This window comes from Labrus bergylta, chromosome 10 (assembly GCF_963930695.1).
Source record: "Labrus bergylta chromosome 10, fLabBer1.1, whole genome shotgun sequence".
Classification (NCBI taxonomy): Eukaryota; Metazoa; Chordata; class Actinopteri; order Labriformes; family Labridae; genus Labrus; species Labrus bergylta.
The window spans coordinates 18007009-18024931 of record NC_089204.1 but is presented as its reverse complement, the minus strand read 5'-3'; the positions used below and the strand labels follow the sequence as shown (position 1 = coordinate 18024931).

The window sequence follows — 17923 nt, the reverse complement described above, 5'->3', positions numbered from 1 at the left end:
CTTTATTTTTTTTTTTATCAGGTAGCTCTTTATCAGATTGAGCATCATAATTCTGGTATAACTTCTATTAAGTTAATAGATAATCCTACACTTTACCTTCTTAGGGGCATTATGCATTATGTGATGTCACATTATATGATTATTTTTCATCCTTATCATGAGTCACATATCCTTGTTTCGCATATCAAATTGTTAGTTGCCCTGTGATTCTGAATCATACTTCACAGGATTCCATATTCTGGACTACAAATGTGGCTCAATTGGCAAGAAACTGTTCAAATTGTGCAAAAGAAAGTATTCAGAGAACTCAAACCTGTTAGTTACTTTTGTGTACTTTTTTTTGGGGTGCTTACCTCAACGATTTTGCGAGCTTCACGGTAGCGGCCCGTCTGCAGGAAAGCAAAGAATAGGTCATACAGCATGGTCATCTCTCCGCGCTCCTGACTCACAAAGTCCATGGCTAGAGAGAGAGAGAGAGTGAGAGAGAGAGAGAAACAGACCAAAAAGACAAAGCAGAGAGGTCATGAATAAAAATGCCTGCAAAGTGAACAAACACACCTCACACTTAATCTTTTCCTACTGATTCCATTATTTGGCACCAAGTCCCACACAAAAAGCAGCCATATCAAGACTGCTCTCAAACAAACACACATAAGTCCCAAATGAAAGCCTAAGCCCTCATTGTGAACTTGCTAAAGCGCTCTGCTCAGCATTAAGTGCTATCTCTGTCCAGCAGCTTCAGCACAGGTAATATGCACACACAAACACACTGCAAAACTTTCAGTTATACAAATGGACCTGCACATTCAGCGGAGCGGAGGAAGACAGAATAATCCCAGTTCTCTGCTGTCATCTGAAGGCGACAGCGAGAACAATGTGCTGAGATTTTTCTTATGAGCTTTAGCCATTTATAAGGAAATACATTTTAAGATCTAATGTAGACAAGTTGTAGACAAATCACCAACATTTATTTTAAATCCTCTCTATGCAAACTGTACATTAAAAGGGGATGCAGCCTTTTCAATTTTAAAAGTGAGGCTAATGGGAAAGAGCTTTAAACATGCAGTTATCCTAATGGCCAGTAACCAGACCATCAGCAATGAGATTGTTTCTAAATAGTAGGTTTTAATGCTGGCAGTGGTAACAACTAGGTGTCAGATGGAGTGAGTCACAGTGTGATGTCAAAAGCAACTTCTTTATCATTTTCCACAGCAAAGATTCATACTCAGCGAAACATTAGACTGAAGTGGAATACGACGTTTAACAAGAAAGAAAATTTGTACAGGATAAAATCAGCAAAGAGTAAGACACTGCTTTGTCCACGGGGGGCGCCAACATCGAGAGGACTGAAAGTTCCTCACAGGCGCTTTAACAATTAAAACTTTAGATTGCAATGCTGTTTAGTGGTAATCTGGTATCAACATCGCTGCTGCCTCCATTTGATTTGATCATACTGCTCATCCTCTTCAATGGCACCCAGTTTGATGTTTATCCTTTAAATTTTGGGTGTCACTCTTTGTTGCCACCACAAGGACCTGTCATCTAGGATACAGACTGTGCCAAACTATTCACCCTATTTCTGCCTCCAAGAAACAAGATGGTGTTGACCAAAACTCAAGGCTTCAAATCATTAGCCCCCAAACTAGTGGGTGACGCCACAGCTGCCTTTGTCTATTTCTCGTATAAAGGCTATCATGCAAATTTGATTAATTGTCTTTTTCTCTTCATAGTCCCAGGTCCCTTTAGGGTAAAAGCCTGACTGATGACCTTTTCTTGTTTCATAATATACAAGTTGTTGCTCTGGTTGCTTCACACAAAAATAACTCTACATTTCATTTCTATGTTGATACTTGAACTCAAGATCTTTCAGCGAGGCGGGTCATACTTCTAGTGTGTTTTGAACCACTGAAGGCCAGTCTATTGGATGGTTCCAGTTGATATCTGTTTTCATTTTGGATGGTAATTTTTGAGTTGAATTTTACTATCAACACGCTGCAACAGCCTGAAGGATCGAGACAAGGTGCAGCTGGCTGCTGCACTCAACATGTGCTCACAAAGCTGTCAGGTGGAGTGTGACTCAAGGTTTAGGTCACAAGTCGTCCTTCTTTACTGTTTAACATGAGGGAGTGGGAGAAAGATTCAGCTGTAATTTCAAGATACACACACTGGTTTAAATGTCAGCCTCTGTCAGACAATCAGTGTTAAGAGTCATTTTGTTTTTGCGGGCGCTGAGAGGGTCTGTCACCTATCATGAGGAATGTAAGAGACAAGGGTGGGAAGTGGGATTTGGGGCGCGCTGGTGGCGCAATGGTTAGGGCGCGCGTCCCATGTGTTGAGACCCTCGTCTCGAGCGGTAGGTCCGGGTTCGCTTCCACCCGTGGCCCCTTTCCGCATGTCATTCCCCCGCTCTCTCTCCCTGGTTTCTGACTCTATCCACTGTCCTCTCTCTGCATTAAAAGGCACGAAAAGCCCAAAATAAATCTTTAAAAAAAAAAAAAAAAAAAAAAGGATGGGAAGTGTGGGTGGATTAAAGGGGAGGTAAGGAGGTCAAGAGGTGCTCGACAGTACAGTTTTAACCTTTACGCGCTTTAGAGCCACTTGCTGCTCCCGCAGTACATTGAACTTGACCTTTTCCCCCGTGCTTCTGCCGACACACAGGGAGCCTGCTCAAAACATGATCTGCCACGTCCTCAAAACATGACCCTGGTCTCAACATCTCTCACTCTCTGGTACCCTTACATATGCAAGGAATTGCTGGCACTTGAAACGTGGGTTAATCCAGAGCTCACAGACATACACGTAAATAGTAAATGTTTAAAGCCAACTAGGAGGGGTGAGTCTTTAAAGAAAACAGGACAAGGACTTATATGTGTGTGTGTGTGTGTGTGTGTGTGTGTGCATTAATGTTGTAAAGGTTGGGGGCTGGGATGCGAGGGATGAGGTTTGTGTAAGAAGAATGAATGGGATATAAATTCACATTTCTTTATATTTATTTTTCAATATTTTATCTTTGTGTGTCTTGGGATATAAATATATAAATGTATCATGTGATCCTGATTTCACTCTTGAATAGTGTACAATAAGTCCTGTGTTGTTGATGTTATTTATTTATTTTTATTTTATATTTTTTTATTTTCTACTACTCTTTTATTTGTGTCCTTGCTTTTATGCTGTGAGCTCGAGGTCAGTGTAAATGAGGGAAACGTCAGTGTCACCCGAGTTAAAATAAAGTTTTTGAATTCAATTGAATTTTGATGTGATAAACATTTTCTTCCTTCTCTCATGAAGGATCCTGGACCTCAAAGTTGTAAAAAGACTTTAAGGGACCAACGTTACTATGAAAAGTACCGGTGTGGTAAACTGATCAGGTTGTCAATATATCTTCTTTTGAATTTTTGTTTATTTGTTTGTTAAGATCCCCATTAGCATTACATTCTAGAAAAATATGTTTATAAACAAAAATAATATTTCTAAAGCTGAAAAGGTAGTAGAATGTTAAACCTTTCTGCAGCAGAGCCGTGTCTCCTTTCTCCACCAGACCAACAATGATGTCGTGGATGCGAGGCAGTTGCTTGTAGCGCTTCTGACACTCCAGCATTGCTTCTAGGGCTCCGGCCAGGTCGTCACTGCAGGCATGTCCACACACACACACACACAAAGAGAAGGAGAGAGCGCAGGGAGCATGTTAGATGTCATATCAGTGCAATTAGTCATTTACAGGATTGTGTCTGTAGAGAATAGAGAGTGTATCACTCGTGGTCAGACCTGTGACCTTCTATTGGAGCACGATGAACCCTTGTAACAATACAAGCCTTTGAATTCATGACAGCACAACTGTGGGTGATGAAGCCTTTTGGCCCCAATACATCATTCTCTCACAATCAGGTGCACTCTCGCACATCTGTCTGCAAGAGGCTAATGTCTCTCTGGACAGGCTTTTAAATGGGAAGCAACGCAGCAGACAAAAGGACTCAACTGATCTTTGCCCTCTCCGCTCGGCTCCTCTCGCGCCGACAAACTTCTTGCTCTTTTCTCCTCTTTTGTTCTCTCCGACCCCCTTTAACCCAACCTCATTTCCTCTTCTCTCATTTCCCTTTCCCCCCTCTTCTTCTGCCGTTCACTTTCCTTCCTTCTCTCCTCACCATCTTCCTCTTTGATTTCACGCTGTCAGCCGATGACCTTGCCCCCCAGCTGAGCAATTTATCAGAAATATGGCAACAACATTACTCCCAACACAAGCTCCCAGCCTTCCGCTCATGTCAGCCCTTCCCGGGTGGACGTACAAACAAAGGGGTGCGTAAAGGGAGGATGAGTGTGCCTGATGGAGTGATAACAAGAGAAGAAGAGAAAAAGAGTCGGAAAAAGGAAGCACCAGAATGAGAGGCTGAGAGAAGGGGAAGGGAGAGAGACTACTTCAATCCTCTCTATTGTGACAGCGCTGCCATCAATCTGCTGATTGGGTAATTACCATGTCAATCACGCAGAGGTCAAAGCAGATAGGGCACCCATGGGGGAGGCAGGAGGGGCAGTGTAAGTGAGTGAAAAAGAGACGGATGGACGGCGCGTGTGAGAGACAGAGATTGCAAGGGAACAGGTATAATTTCTGGAGTGTTCTCTCCTCTAATCAATTAGACAAGTGGGTAAGAGAAATATGCCCAAAAGGAGCAACAATGCGGAATAAAAAAAAAAAAAAAAAAAAATACTCTGACCTTGAGTTTGGCTTCTGTGAGGCAGAAGCATGAGAGAGCGATGGAGGGAGGAGGAATGGAGTGATTGGGGTTGGAAAGGTAAAGAGGTCCACTAATTGATATGAAGAGGGACAACATTATTCGGCAGCGCCAGTCAAGAGGCTGTTCAACGACACAACAGTCTGATTGAACAACGTACAAGAGAGTCCAACAGATTTTTTTAAATGAGAGAAAGAGCGTGGAAATGGATCAAGACCACCAGAAGGGGGGGGGGGTGTCATGGGTGGGTAGTTTTCTCCAAAATGAGACAAGGGCGAGAACAAAAATGAGACAACTGTTTGCAGATGACGTAAAATGGCACTTTTTTGGTCTAGTGTGCATAGTTTTGTACTTTTTAAATCATGTTGGAGCCTTGTCATGTTGTTTAAAAACTTTCTCCACACTTGGTCTATCTACCTTATCAAATCCTAGCAAAAGCTCCACCGCTATTTATTATCCCCCCTTCCAAGTGAGACAACTAAAAAAAAAAGAAAAAAAAAACATCTCATCAATTAAAAAAAAAAAAAGAAAAAAAAAAAAACGGCCTGGCGTTGCAATTACACCCCCTACCCTTCCTTCCTGCTCCCCCTCTCTGCCCACAGATCCACCCCAAAAAAAGAGCTAAGGATGTCGAAAGATGGATAATTTCCCCTAGGTACAATTTAACTGTCACTTTGCGTTGCCATTTACTGGGGCGCACAGCCCTGTTAATGTCCTCAACTTTGCATGTCAGCCACTTTCCAGCCAATTAAGCCCTGAAAAAAAAAAGAGTGCTTTGCTCAGTGGAAACCTGAAGGATTAGACAAGGAAGCTCATTTTGTCTCGTCTCATCTCACCCCCCACTCTTCTTCTTTTTTTTTTTTCTCCCCGTCTGTCCCCCTCTTTTGTTCAGAGGAGATGGGCAGGCCTGTTATCAAGACACTGTCTTTATAGGGGGAGGACGAGGTGTCTGTGTCGAAACGCAAATGAGATGGTGATCATGACACCACTAGCACGCAGTTACATGTGCTAAAAATGGCACTTACTGATGTTCATGCCACTGCAGCCACAGGTGTAAGTTTACAAGATGTAGCTAAACCCCTAAACTCTGTGTAGAGGTGTGTGTGTGTGTGTGTCTGTGTTAATGTCATAACATGTTCTTCAAACTGCATTTATTGATCATTTTGGCAAATTAGGTGTAGTTGAACATGCTAACAATTCAACATTTAACATATTTGTTTTTAACTAATTCAATTTAGGTGTGGCAGTGAAACAGTCAAATGAAGTATTACTGTAGAACCAAATATTGCCATGGAGACCAGGCACTGTAATGTCCATGTTGACTGCAGAATATAGCTGCTTTACAAAAAAAAAGTCCCAACCACATATCTGGAGGTTCTGCTAACTGCTCAAGGCTGCTATAGCCCTCGCCACCTGCACCGACCATGTTCCAGCAGACCTTTAAACAACAGTTAGCAAACATACTGTATCTCTACACACAACAACATTAGCATCAACGTAGAAATGTACTGCTGGAAACGAGAACGGTTTACTACAATTTTTTTGTCTTTTCAGCTCTGTGTTGGTTTCCACCATCTTCTGTAGGAACATTTGGCTCTTCAGCGGCCTAATGCTTAACTTTTTACAAAGAAAGATATTTTTCCTGTCTTCTACTTGGTTGTGTACAGGGCAGTGAGACTTCTTCTTTCATTGATCTACTCAGCATTCAGGTTCATTTTTTTTTTGGGCTTGTGGAAAGTGGGGGATGACGTGCACCAAATAGCGTCCAACTGAGCTAAACAAGCGTCCCACATTCACCTTTTTCTTTTCTCACGTTTTAGTTTCCAACTATGCATATTAGCAGCTGAAGGCCCTATCTTGTTTGAGGCCTTACTTACACTCTTTATTCACAAAAAAAAAAAGTAGGAAAGAGTGGAATTGAAATGATTTTCTCCCCGTCCACTTCTACCCCTCCACAATCCTCCAATAATATCGTCACAATTACTGTCTTATTATACACGTCCTGCCCGCTCTTCATTTTGTTGACTCATTAGCATTTCCTGTCACTGATGATCATTCCCATAAGGAGGTGGAAATCTTAGTAGCCTGCCAGCTAGCGTAGTAGCAGGTTTACCACACACACACACACACAACACTGAGCGTACGGGCATGAAAGCTAACTGGGCGGCGCATATGATGGGCTGTCAAGGGCTAATCTGCCGGAGAAGTGTTCATTAAGTTATTAGTGCTGGCGCAGCGATGAGACGGGTGCAGGCGGGAGTGACGCCTTGCTTTGTCCTCTTTCATCGCTTTCCTCCCTCCCTTCTTCTCCCGACAGTCTGTTTGTCCGATGACTGACGGAACTAAGAGGTGGAGACGTATTGATGAAGATAAACGATGAAAAGAGAGAAGAGAGAAGGGAGCACAGAGACAGACTCCGATAGATGGTAAAAGTCAAATGTTGTGGTGCTCAAACCTGCCCTGGGGCTCTGCGGAAACTACATGTTTTGTCGAATCTGCTTTATTGTCCCTAAGCATTTCCCAGTTTGAATTCAGCATCACAAGGCAAAAAAAAAAAAAATATTGAATTAATTATTTCAAAAGTGTTTCAAGGCATTCAGCCATTCAGGGATTATCTCACTCTTGCAGTGAAGAATCTGATAAATTTAAAGTAGAGGGGAAAAAAAGTTAAACTTGAAAGGAACTAAATGCCCCCAGACAAACATCAACCCCATGTACAGGTTGAGTACAACAATCAATCTAAAATGTATTGACTATTTCCAAGCCTTGAAACCCATCCAGTTAAAAATAAATAAAAACAAGACAGATGACGGTTAAATAGCAGCAGTTAGGTTGTTCCCTTGTGATTGTGCCATACTATCATTTGGAAAAAAAAGTACAACTGGCACTTGATTTGTGAACAGGACTGAGGTAAGCTTGTGTGTGCATGTGGTGTGTGTGTGTGTGTGCGGCTGCTGTTGATGACCCAGGAGTAAATTAGCCCGCTAATCTCACAGAAGCAGTGATTAACGGGTGAACCTGGAAACTCTAATTTGTGCCAGAGAGCAGACTTACAGCAAAACAAACAGCGGCAGGGGACCACGAGTGTATGTGAGCGCCTGAGCGTGAGTGTGTGTATTTTTCCCAGGCTTCATGTGCAAAGGTCTACCTCTGCTGCAGCATGCACACTAGAGGTAAACAGTGTGTATGAAAGCATGAGCCGTGTGTGTTGTGGCTGGCCCCCAAATGGCGTACTGCGCCGTTGTGGTAAATCCAGTAATTAGTGCTCTGTACATAATTAACATGCTAATGAGTTGATCTACTTAAAAGCTGTTCTGACAAATAAGCACACACATGCACACGTACTGAATGATACACACATGCCGAATGGAGTCGAGGGGTGAAGCAGCACCAGTGACCCCGCAGCCAGTGTTTGGTAACGTTCATTTGCATTTTTTGCATTACGGGAGGAAGCATCGATGGCCATCTCTTTCACCACACACACACTTACACCTTGGAGTACAGTGGTGGGTGTTTTAGGGGATCAGGGGTGGGGGCTCATGGGAGAGGTTGCAGCTGGCTTATCCTCAAACAAACAAAAAGCTGGCTCTAACACTGCGCACACACACATGCACACACACATAAATGAGCAATTTCCACATCCTCTCTCTGTCTGAATCGCTGACCCAGAATGTAACCTCGGCTATGATCATAGGGAGGGATGAGTGACTCATTGAGACACACATACATACACACACCTGGCAACTGGATTTGGCAGATATAGATGCAAATCTGACAACAAGATTGAGCTGGTTGGCTGGTTTATGGCAGACTCAAGCCACAGAAGTAAAACGTACTAGTAAACAAGTTGTGGTTTAAACAATAAATCTGTGTATACATGGTACAAAAGTGTGTTTGTCTGTGAGTTTGAACCAGGGATTTCTTATTTGTAACACACTCAGGGTTCTCTTTACCGTTCCAGGTGGACAGTGATCAGGACTGAGCACAGATTGGCAGAGGGCTTGGCCAGTCCGAGGGCGAAGATGGTGTCCAGCAGTAGTTGGATTGTTTGGGCGCTGCCCTTCGCCACGAGACTGTTGAGCATGTGGAAGAACAAGGCGGCGTGTGTGTCATTGACTGCCACGTCCTTCTCTTTCATCTCCTTCAGAAGGTCCAGCGCCTCTGTGATGGAGGAAGAGATGAGAGAGAGAGAGAGAGAGAGAGACAGAAAAAAAGGTTTATGTGAAGAAATGTCTGAATCGGTAAGCATTGCCAAACAACAAGTAGGGAGGCATCACTTTCACTTGAAGGACAGGGAGAGCTTTTAAGATGTGAAGACGAACGTAAAGGAGCAAAACACGAGGAGAAAGAGAGATAATGTGGAAGGAGGAGGAGAGAGAAAGCGAGATGTATGCAGAGCTCGTCTGGGAGAAGAGTAGGGTGTGTGAATATGATAAAAGGCCCCTTTAGCTAATTCCATGTGGGGAAAACAAACCCATATTAAAACAGCATTTTGCACCCAGCAGGGATGCAAATGCAACCCCATATAATGCCAACTCTGTGCTAATTGCTACTTGCGGTTTTCTAAACGAGACTACAATTACCAGACCCCTACAATGGAGGCCGGCTTTTTGCCGTGGCCGTGTAGAAAGCACTTGGGGGGCTAAATTATAGGTATGTGGCGATGAGGGCCCGCCATGGCCCCCGTGACACCTTGGTAAGCGGGCTGAGGGGTGGATCAGTTTGGTCAAGTCCAGCCCGTAATGGAGGGCTTTTTACTGGGCCACGCGCCCATCTGGCTAACACGAGGGGCTAAATGGTGAAAAGGATGTGCGTGTGTATTTGTGTGTATATGTGGAGTATCAGGGTAAGGTAATTAAGATGCGTTTACTGTCTATTTAGACAGCTGCTAATGGGCTGACAGCGATACAGCCGCTCTCCACCACAGACACTAATCTATACAGCAAGACCAAGAGGAAGAGAGGAGATGGAGAGATGCACATACACGGAATAGATTTAAATAATGTGTAGAAAGCCTCCAACTGCAGGGTAATATGGCCCACTTGCTTTATATTCACTCAACAAAATCCATGCTGCTTATATTGGTGAACACTGCAGCAAACACAGAAAAGTAAATACAGTTGGAGGGTACAAAGCATGGGTCTAATAATACTTACACCCACTTTAGTAGCTGGTAATATAACAAAACCCCTTGAGCAGAAGTGTCACTCTCCACACGCAAAAAATACACAGTCAGACATGAAAAGTTGTGGGCCGAGGGACAGGGCTACTGGTGAGTGCTTTGGCATCCTAATTTCAGTCTGTCTCTCCATCGCTCCACCTCTCTGAGCCAGTTGTTTGTGGGGATGGGAACCAAAGGCTGTCACAGGTTTAATGGGACACAGGAAAATAGAGGAATAAAGGGTGGAGTAGGGGTGGCTGGCAATGGAGGAGTTACTGCTAGACAGACAGGGAGGACAATGAGAGGGGATGAAGCTTGTCAGGGGGGCCAGTTTTGGAAGCTGGATGGGAGCTTCAGGAGAGTGCTGCAGATGAAGAAAGGGTAAGACTTGAGGTACCTGGATTCTCTGGCACTATTGTATTGATGCATCACACTCTTATCACTGTGTGAGCTCCATGTCTGTAACTAACGCACCTTAATGGGCTTCAGGTGAGAACTCTGGAAGCAAATAGGTCCTTCTCATTATGCACGTACAAAGATTGCTGTACAAGCCGTTTACATTATAGTTCAGCTGCTGCAATATTTTCACTTCATTCAAGTTTGATTTCATTTAACTAAAGTTGTTATATTTTACACATTATTCTGAGCGCACAGTTTTCCTCCACTTTAAGATTAAGATATTCTTTATTGTCTTTTTCAAATGTTTTTATTTTTTTGCCCTATTGTAGTGATAGTGGATAGAGTCAGAAATCCGGGAGAGAGAGAGCGGGAAAGACAAGTGGGAAGGGAGCCACAGGTTAGATTCGAACCTGGGCCGCCCGCTTGGGCGACCGAAACATCTGTACATGAGGCTCCCGCACTAACCATTATGATACCAGCAGGCCTTCTTTATGAGGGAAATGTACCTTGGGCAAGGCACGAATTAGCTGTTTTTTGTTCAGCAGTGAGACAGCGGTAGACATAAAAGAGAGCTTCAACTAGATACTCCTGAACTTACCAGCTCTGTACTGTTTGTTTCTGCTTCTAATATAAATGTTTATAAAGGCTGCATGGTCACAGATGGTGGTATCAACATTTAATAATTGCCCTATAACGATCTGACCTGTAGTCAGGTCATGTTCGTCAGGTTAGATGCAAATTATTTTCACTCTCTGAGTCTCAGCGTCTCTCTCCATGCCGCCCTCCCTCTATCCTTCTATCATACCTCTCTCCATCACACTCTGACAGACCCGCTAATCACCGAAACCAATGGTTCAGAGCTGATCTGCACAAATGGAGCCAACACCGAAGCTAGCATCTCTCCATCCAACATCCAAACCCCTCACCCCCTCCTCCGTCTCCCTCCATCTCTCCCTTTATCCATTCGTTTAGTCAGTATGCATATCCATCGGCTCAGCCGAGCATTGTGGCCAGCAAAGCGAGCCAGAGAGCACACAAACACACACATATCAAAAGATGGGAAGGCAGACAGGCCAGGTAAACAAACATCACACAGTCCAATGGTTCATCAAATGTTGCATGACTGCTGCTGATGTCTCTTTCTCAAAACACACACACACACACACACACACACACACACACACACACACACACACACACAAGTCCAGGGCCACCTGAAGCCAGAACAAGTTGTGTTTACCAAAGTGGGAGGATGGACAGATGGAGGCAGAGGGGCAAGGGCAGGTCAGAGAGACACTTGGTGATAGAAGAGAGGTGTATTTAAAAATTCAAGGAGAGAAAAGGGGCTACAAAAAAGGGCCTTCAGTCTCATGATGCAAATATTTTTGAACATGGAAGGTTCACTGCATCGCAGAAACACATTCACAGATGTACACATTCCGGTATGAGAGATACAAGGAGGCGATGATGATAATAACAATTACAAACACAATAATAAAAGGTAATTATATTAGCAATATTTCTAAAGTTAGGCCTTTACATTGTTTTTCCCGCTGCCCTTTACTGTGGCTTTTATTTACAAAATAAGTTAAGTTCAGCCATCTGCACTGGTGTCGGAAGTGGAAATAATCTGGACAAAAATAAACCATGATTAATCTTAATCTACATCTTTAAATGAGTTTACATTGTGTTAAATACATTTTTACACAGTTATGTAGGTGTATGTGCAGTATAATTTGAGATGGAGTAGTGTAGCCAGCAACTCTAGTTAGGATGAACATGGAATATGTAACTAATGTAAAACACAGTATGAATGTTTAAAAAAAAACAAATTATATTACTGATTTATCCCAGCCATTTCTATTAAAATAAAATTACTAAAGAAAATGCTAGCTTTGGTTTTGCACCCTAGTCTGTTAGATATAAAACGACTTCTATTGGTGGATGACTTAAAGAATAAATGAATGGACAGATGTAAAGACAGATGTGCACATTGAAAGGACCACGATGGAGATAATTAGTGAGCAGCAGACGGAAATGAATCAGAGAGAAGAAGAAGAAGTATACAAGAACAATGGTGGAAGGAAGGTGACTTAAAGTCAAAGGAAAAGCAAAGTGAAAAAGAGTTGCAGAGTGAGCTGGGACGAGGGGCTTTGAACCAAGGGCAAAAAAAAAAATAAAGCCATTAGAGAGTGTGAAAAATACAGCGAGATGCCAGGAGACATGATCTTCAGCTGGGCCTGGTGCTTGCTGGGAGCCAGGCGGACCAGCGTCTGGGTGGGGACAGGCTAACATCAAGGTTAGCCATGTGTGCTAATGTGGCTGACAAGCGTCCCCTCCATATGCACACTCTGGCTAATGGCAAATGCGTAAGAGCTGCCTATACACACCCCAACACACACACAGACGGACACACCAACTGTAGTGCCCACCAAATGCCTTTTGCTTGAATTCACATGCAAATTTGCGTGTCCTGTGTGTGTGCGTGTGTGTGTGTGTGTGTGTTTGAAATGCTCAAGCACTTCGGCGGACATGATCTGCCATTAGCATCAAGGCGGATTTCAATAATTCTGGAAAAATACACACAGTCCTGTAATTTTCCCCCCTCTCTCATTTCTCAGTGACGCGGATGCAGGAGTTGGGGGGGGGGGGGGGGGGGGGGGGGTTGGCGGAGAATGAGAGAATGACATGCTTGGAGACAGACCGGGTCAGATAGAGAGACAGAGACGAAGACGGAGAGAGGGAGCGGATGGGAGGAGAGAGGAGGCGAGGACAGACAAGGGAAACATTTTGCCTGTCATTGTGTGAAAAAAGCAGAGCGGCAAAACTGATGGTAATTGGGTCTTCGATGGGCTGAGGGAAACCCACCGTGGCATTCCGAAAATGGCCTGCTAATGTGGATTGAGGGAGGGAGAGGGACAGATTGTGACAGAGTTGTTGACACACACACACACACACACACACACATCCTGGCATACAGTTTCCACATGAGTAGGCCTTTTAAAGTTCAAGCCTGATTTGCTTTGATCCAACTTATGGCCAAAGAAAAATTGTGTGAGGGACTAAGTGCTGGTTGGATTAGTCAATCAATTAGTCAATCATCACAAATTTAATGACAATTTGATAGTTGATAAAAAAAAATAAAAAATCTGTTAATTGAAAACTCTATCCAAAGTTTCTTGGTTTTAGATAAAAAGGAGCAGTTTTAAAAAGGATCATTTAAGTGTGGGAAATCCTCGCATGCTTTTTTACTCTGTACAGTTGAAAGAGCCGAATATTCAAAGAAAGGTTTTGGCAGACTGAACAAGAATGAAATAAATCAGTAGTTTTAGGTTAAAAAAAAGAAAAAAAAGAACGTACCCTCCACTCTGCCGTTGTTGCAGAGGCTTTTGACCAGTCCGATGTATTTATTAGCATCCAGCGCTTTTGATGAGTCCATCTGACTCCTGAAGACAGAAACAGAGACACAGACTAGGTTAATATATTAATGCAAGTCATTTATTTTACGTTGGTCTTGGTTGCATTTACAGAATTAGGACAGTGCACATGAATCAGCCTGTAAGAGATACGGGTCCCAGTAAATACGCCAGCACAAAAGCTAAACTTTATCTGTATCCTAAAGGCAGGTAATTTAAATACAAAAGAATCATATTAAAATTACAGGACACCTCACAGGAGAGTTAAAAGGAAAACACAGAAAAAAATGCAAGATGAGCAAGAAGCCCCTGGGAACAGGCATCAGAGGAGGAAACAGATATTATGCATGAGTACATGATTGGTTTGTTTTTTTTACAGATGTCTTAAGTTTCTTTTTTGGGGGGTTAAGTAGTTAAGTTGTTAAAGTCCCTGATATGTGCTTGTAATTTGTTCCAGGAATGTGCACGTCTCAAAGACACATTCTCCTGTTGGAGTTCATTCTAATGCTTGAACAAGGAGGAGAGTGTAGAGGAGGAAACAAGGGAGGAATAGGGGATAGTTACCTTTGTTTTATTCAGTCAACAGAGTGGCTGCGTTAATGTCTCCCCTAATACATCTCAGGTTAAACCTTAATGGCCTAATAATGGTCTTACAGCTGGTGTGTGTGTGCGTGGAGTATTTGTATGTATCCAGCTACACTCACATTTCCGTCTTCAGGTTGAGCGCCTCCTCCAAATTGTCAAGGCGACAGCACAGGCCGATGAGGCTGGCGTAGGCACCGATAGACATATTCTGCTTGTGCTGCTGCTTCAGCTCGAGGGCGCGCTGCAGGTTCTGATCACACAACGAGACTTTCAGGACTAAACACACAAACTAAAAGGAACTTGTTAAAAGATAAAGCCAATGTTATGTGAGACAGTTCTGCTCAAAGATCGTACCTCCTCAGCACAGAGAGCTTGGATGGTTTGTTTAAGAACACTAGCTATTGGTTTGTTCTCCGCTATCAGTTCAGCCAGTTTGCTCTCAAGTGCCGACACCTTTCCGTCAGTTCTCTGATGGAGACGCAGAGGAGTTAGAAAAGAATTATGCGTGATTAAATGCAAAACCTCATGAGTTCTAAATGAGCTTCCGCAAGAGAAACAATAATTATGTCAGAAAGTTTTACATTTAAATTTAACAAAAAAGAAAACTATAATATTGCTAAATATCACATTTAATGGAATGTTTTAAATGCAAAATTAAAGCAGTTGTGAGTTAAAAGAAAAGTTCAAACAGGAAGACATTTTTCCAACATGTTCACATGTAACAAATCAAAGCATATCTACTCGTTTTTTTGTGCATTTCTCACACTGGCCTACTTACAGGAGTACGGGGAAGAGCCGGCACATTACCAATGGGGCCTCGATTTGCAGGGTCCACTAAAACGTTGATATTCTAACACACACCCCCCACACACACACACACACACAAACACACACACAATATCAATGTTTGACACGCAACATCTGCATAATAAGAGGAAGAATAACACCAGAAACTAAACACAAGTAGTAAAAAAAAAAAAACATCCTCCGTCTAGTCGCATTGTGCTGTAGATTCCGTCCCTCTGTTGGGAATCTTAAGTGTATCTGACGGTTAAGACTTCTCTGTACCTTGATGAGCTCTGGGACATTGTATAACTCCAGCAGGTTCCTGATGCCTCTGTAGATGTTCTGTGGAATGATTATATTCTGCAGAGGAACAAGAAAAAAAAAGCTCTGATCAGCTCTAGAGACAAACTTAAACTTAACCTCTTCAAAGTTTTTTTTTTCTAAAGACCGAGATTTAAGTTTGAACAGCAGCGTCACTAATTTTTAAAGATTTGAAGTATGTGTTTATGGAGAAATGATTGCAGGAAATAAAGGTACATTTAGGCACTGCTAAACACAAATATGGCATACTTTTAACTGAATGTCAGAAAATGTTAAGCTGACAGTTGTGACTCCTGGTGAACAGCATTTCAACTACACTTACATGAAAATGTGATTTGATAGCAGAAAATACGGTGAATAAAGAACTCACAGCGCAAATAATCTATTTTATCCTACTGCACCAGAAACAGTCAGTCTAATCTTTGACCAACAAAATGTAAAGAATTTTTTAATTTTCCACAACATGTTTGGTTGCACCAACTCAACCCATACTGTAGTGTGTGTGTGTGTGTGTGTGTGTGTGTGTGTGTGTGTGTGTGTGTGTGTGTGTGTGTGTGTGTATTTTGAATAATCTGAGTGTGATTACACCGTGCAAATCATCTCAGATCGGAGTGTGTAAGCTCCTTTAAAACGGGAAGGTTATGAACGAACGGGATACACAGTATATTAGAGAATGTGCATGTGGTTTGAGTTTGTGTGTGTGTGTGTGTGTGTGTGTGTGTGTGTGTGTACCTTTGTGTGCAGTTGATTGAAGTAGTTCTTCAATTTCTCTTCCTGCGTCTGCACCTCTCTCTCTGACATAGAGTCCATCAGTTTGTACAACAAGTAGGATACCGTTTCTGAATGGGATGAAAACACACAAACACGCACACACACACAAACACACACATACGCACACATAGAGTAAGTAGTTGTCATGGGATTACTTTTTTATTTTCCACTGTGTCAGTCACTGCTTCCATTTTTGCATGTATACAATATTCCTGCAGAGTGTTTGTGTTTCTTTTCCTGCTGACAGAGGTTGCTTTTGGGCTGGAGTGTGAGTGAATGTGCGCTGGCTTGCACTGACAGCTTCCCCCTACTTTGACTCTCACACACACATTCAAGGATATAAACACACAGACGCACGCTGATGCCGTCTAATGGGATATGACACGGATAACAGTCTCCATCGCTCCCACCAGCAAACACACACACCAGTTTTAGCACTGGCGACTCTCTGTGACAAACACACACACTGACACAGCGCGACATTAACGTTCCGCACACACACACACACGCACACACACACACAAGCACACACACACACACACACACACACACACACACACACACACACACACTTTAACGACTCAGCACTGTGTCAGCAGCCAGGCTGTGTTTCCTCAGACAGCGTGAGCAGGTCTTTCAATCACTCACACACACACCTGGACGTAGGCACACACACAGGCTTCATGACAAGAAGTGGGCCGATCAGCAGTTTTCTGCCACTGAGACTGAATGTAAACACACACACACACACTTAAATTTACACACTGGGCATTTTTCTGTCATCTGAATTATAGTTGGATGGTGACAGAGTCTGCAGTCTGCAAGTTTGAGTGCTGATACATGATGGATGATACACACACACGCACATGTATACAAACAGATACATTCAAGCATCCTGGCATCCCTTTCTTTCCCACCTACCAACATCCAAACACACACGTTGCAAACAACATTTTGTCAAATGTGAGTATCCTTAATGTAATCAGTAAGAACAGGGTTAAAAAATATTTACTCACCAGCTGGGTCCCCTTTGGAGAAGCGTTCATCTTTGTACAAGAGCTCAGTAATCTGGACAAAAAAAACAAAAAAACAAATCTCCAATATATGTATATTTTAAAGACTTTATTTTTGTGATTGAAATGTGTTTTTCTGTCATTGCTCACCATCTTGCCTCTATTGCCTGAAGCTAAATTATCCATTCTAAACATTTCTTTATTTATACGCTCAGTGTGCCATAAGGGGATTTGCATAAAAGGCAGCAGATGGCGTTTGTCATATTGTATATTCTTCCTAAATGTAAGTGGCTATGGAGCAGATGGTTAGTAAAATGGTTATCATAGCTATGTTGTTGAAAGAATAAGTCTCCATATAAACCGTTGGACAAATAACGGCTTTAGATGTAAAAAAAAATAATAAAACAACATTTTTTTTTGTTTCAACTTGTCATGTCTGTTTTAATAAAATGTTCTTCTCGTTACGTACGGGATATTTTCTGAATTTTTTTTTCATTGTCTTAAATATTTCAAATAAAGAAATCCTATTGTCTTTTCTGTTAAAAACATACATATACAGACAAACAATGTGAGCTCATTCTTATCTTACCTTCACCATGCTCTCCACATCGTCAAACCTGCAGGGGGCAGTAGAGGACAAGACATGAGAGCCAAGGACGGACACGGACACACACACACCACTGGGTCAACAAGACTCCATCCAACAAGTCAGGGTTTAGGTGCGTCTCTTACTGAAGAACCTCA

General features: G+C 42.6%; 1 protein-coding gene across 1 annotated transcript in view; it reads right to left on the bottom strand.

Moving 5' to 3' along the window:
- Nucleotides 1–17923, bottom strand: part of lrpprc (leucine-rich pentatricopeptide repeat containing) — a 56659-nt gene that overhangs the window by 23021 nt on the left and 15715 nt on the right. The window contains exons 15-25 of the mRNA XM_020650240.3: nt 17769–17796; nt 17183–17234; nt 16128–16234; nt 15357–15434; nt 15067–15138; nt 14643–14756; nt 14408–14538; nt 13648–13733; nt 8681–8888; nt 3502–3626; nt 354–460 (exon numbers count right to left, since the gene is read on the bottom strand). Coding sequence (XP_020505896.2) covers nt 354–460; nt 3502–3626; nt 8681–8888; nt 13648–13733; nt 14408–14538; nt 14643–14756; nt 15067–15138; nt 15357–15434; nt 16128–16234; nt 17183–17234; nt 17769–17796 — 1108 coding nt within the window. The remainder of the gene's footprint in view (nt 1–353; nt 461–3501; nt 3627–8680; nt 8889–13647; nt 13734–14407; nt 14539–14642; nt 14757–15066; nt 15139–15356; nt 15435–16127; nt 16235–17182; nt 17235–17768; nt 17797–17923) is intronic.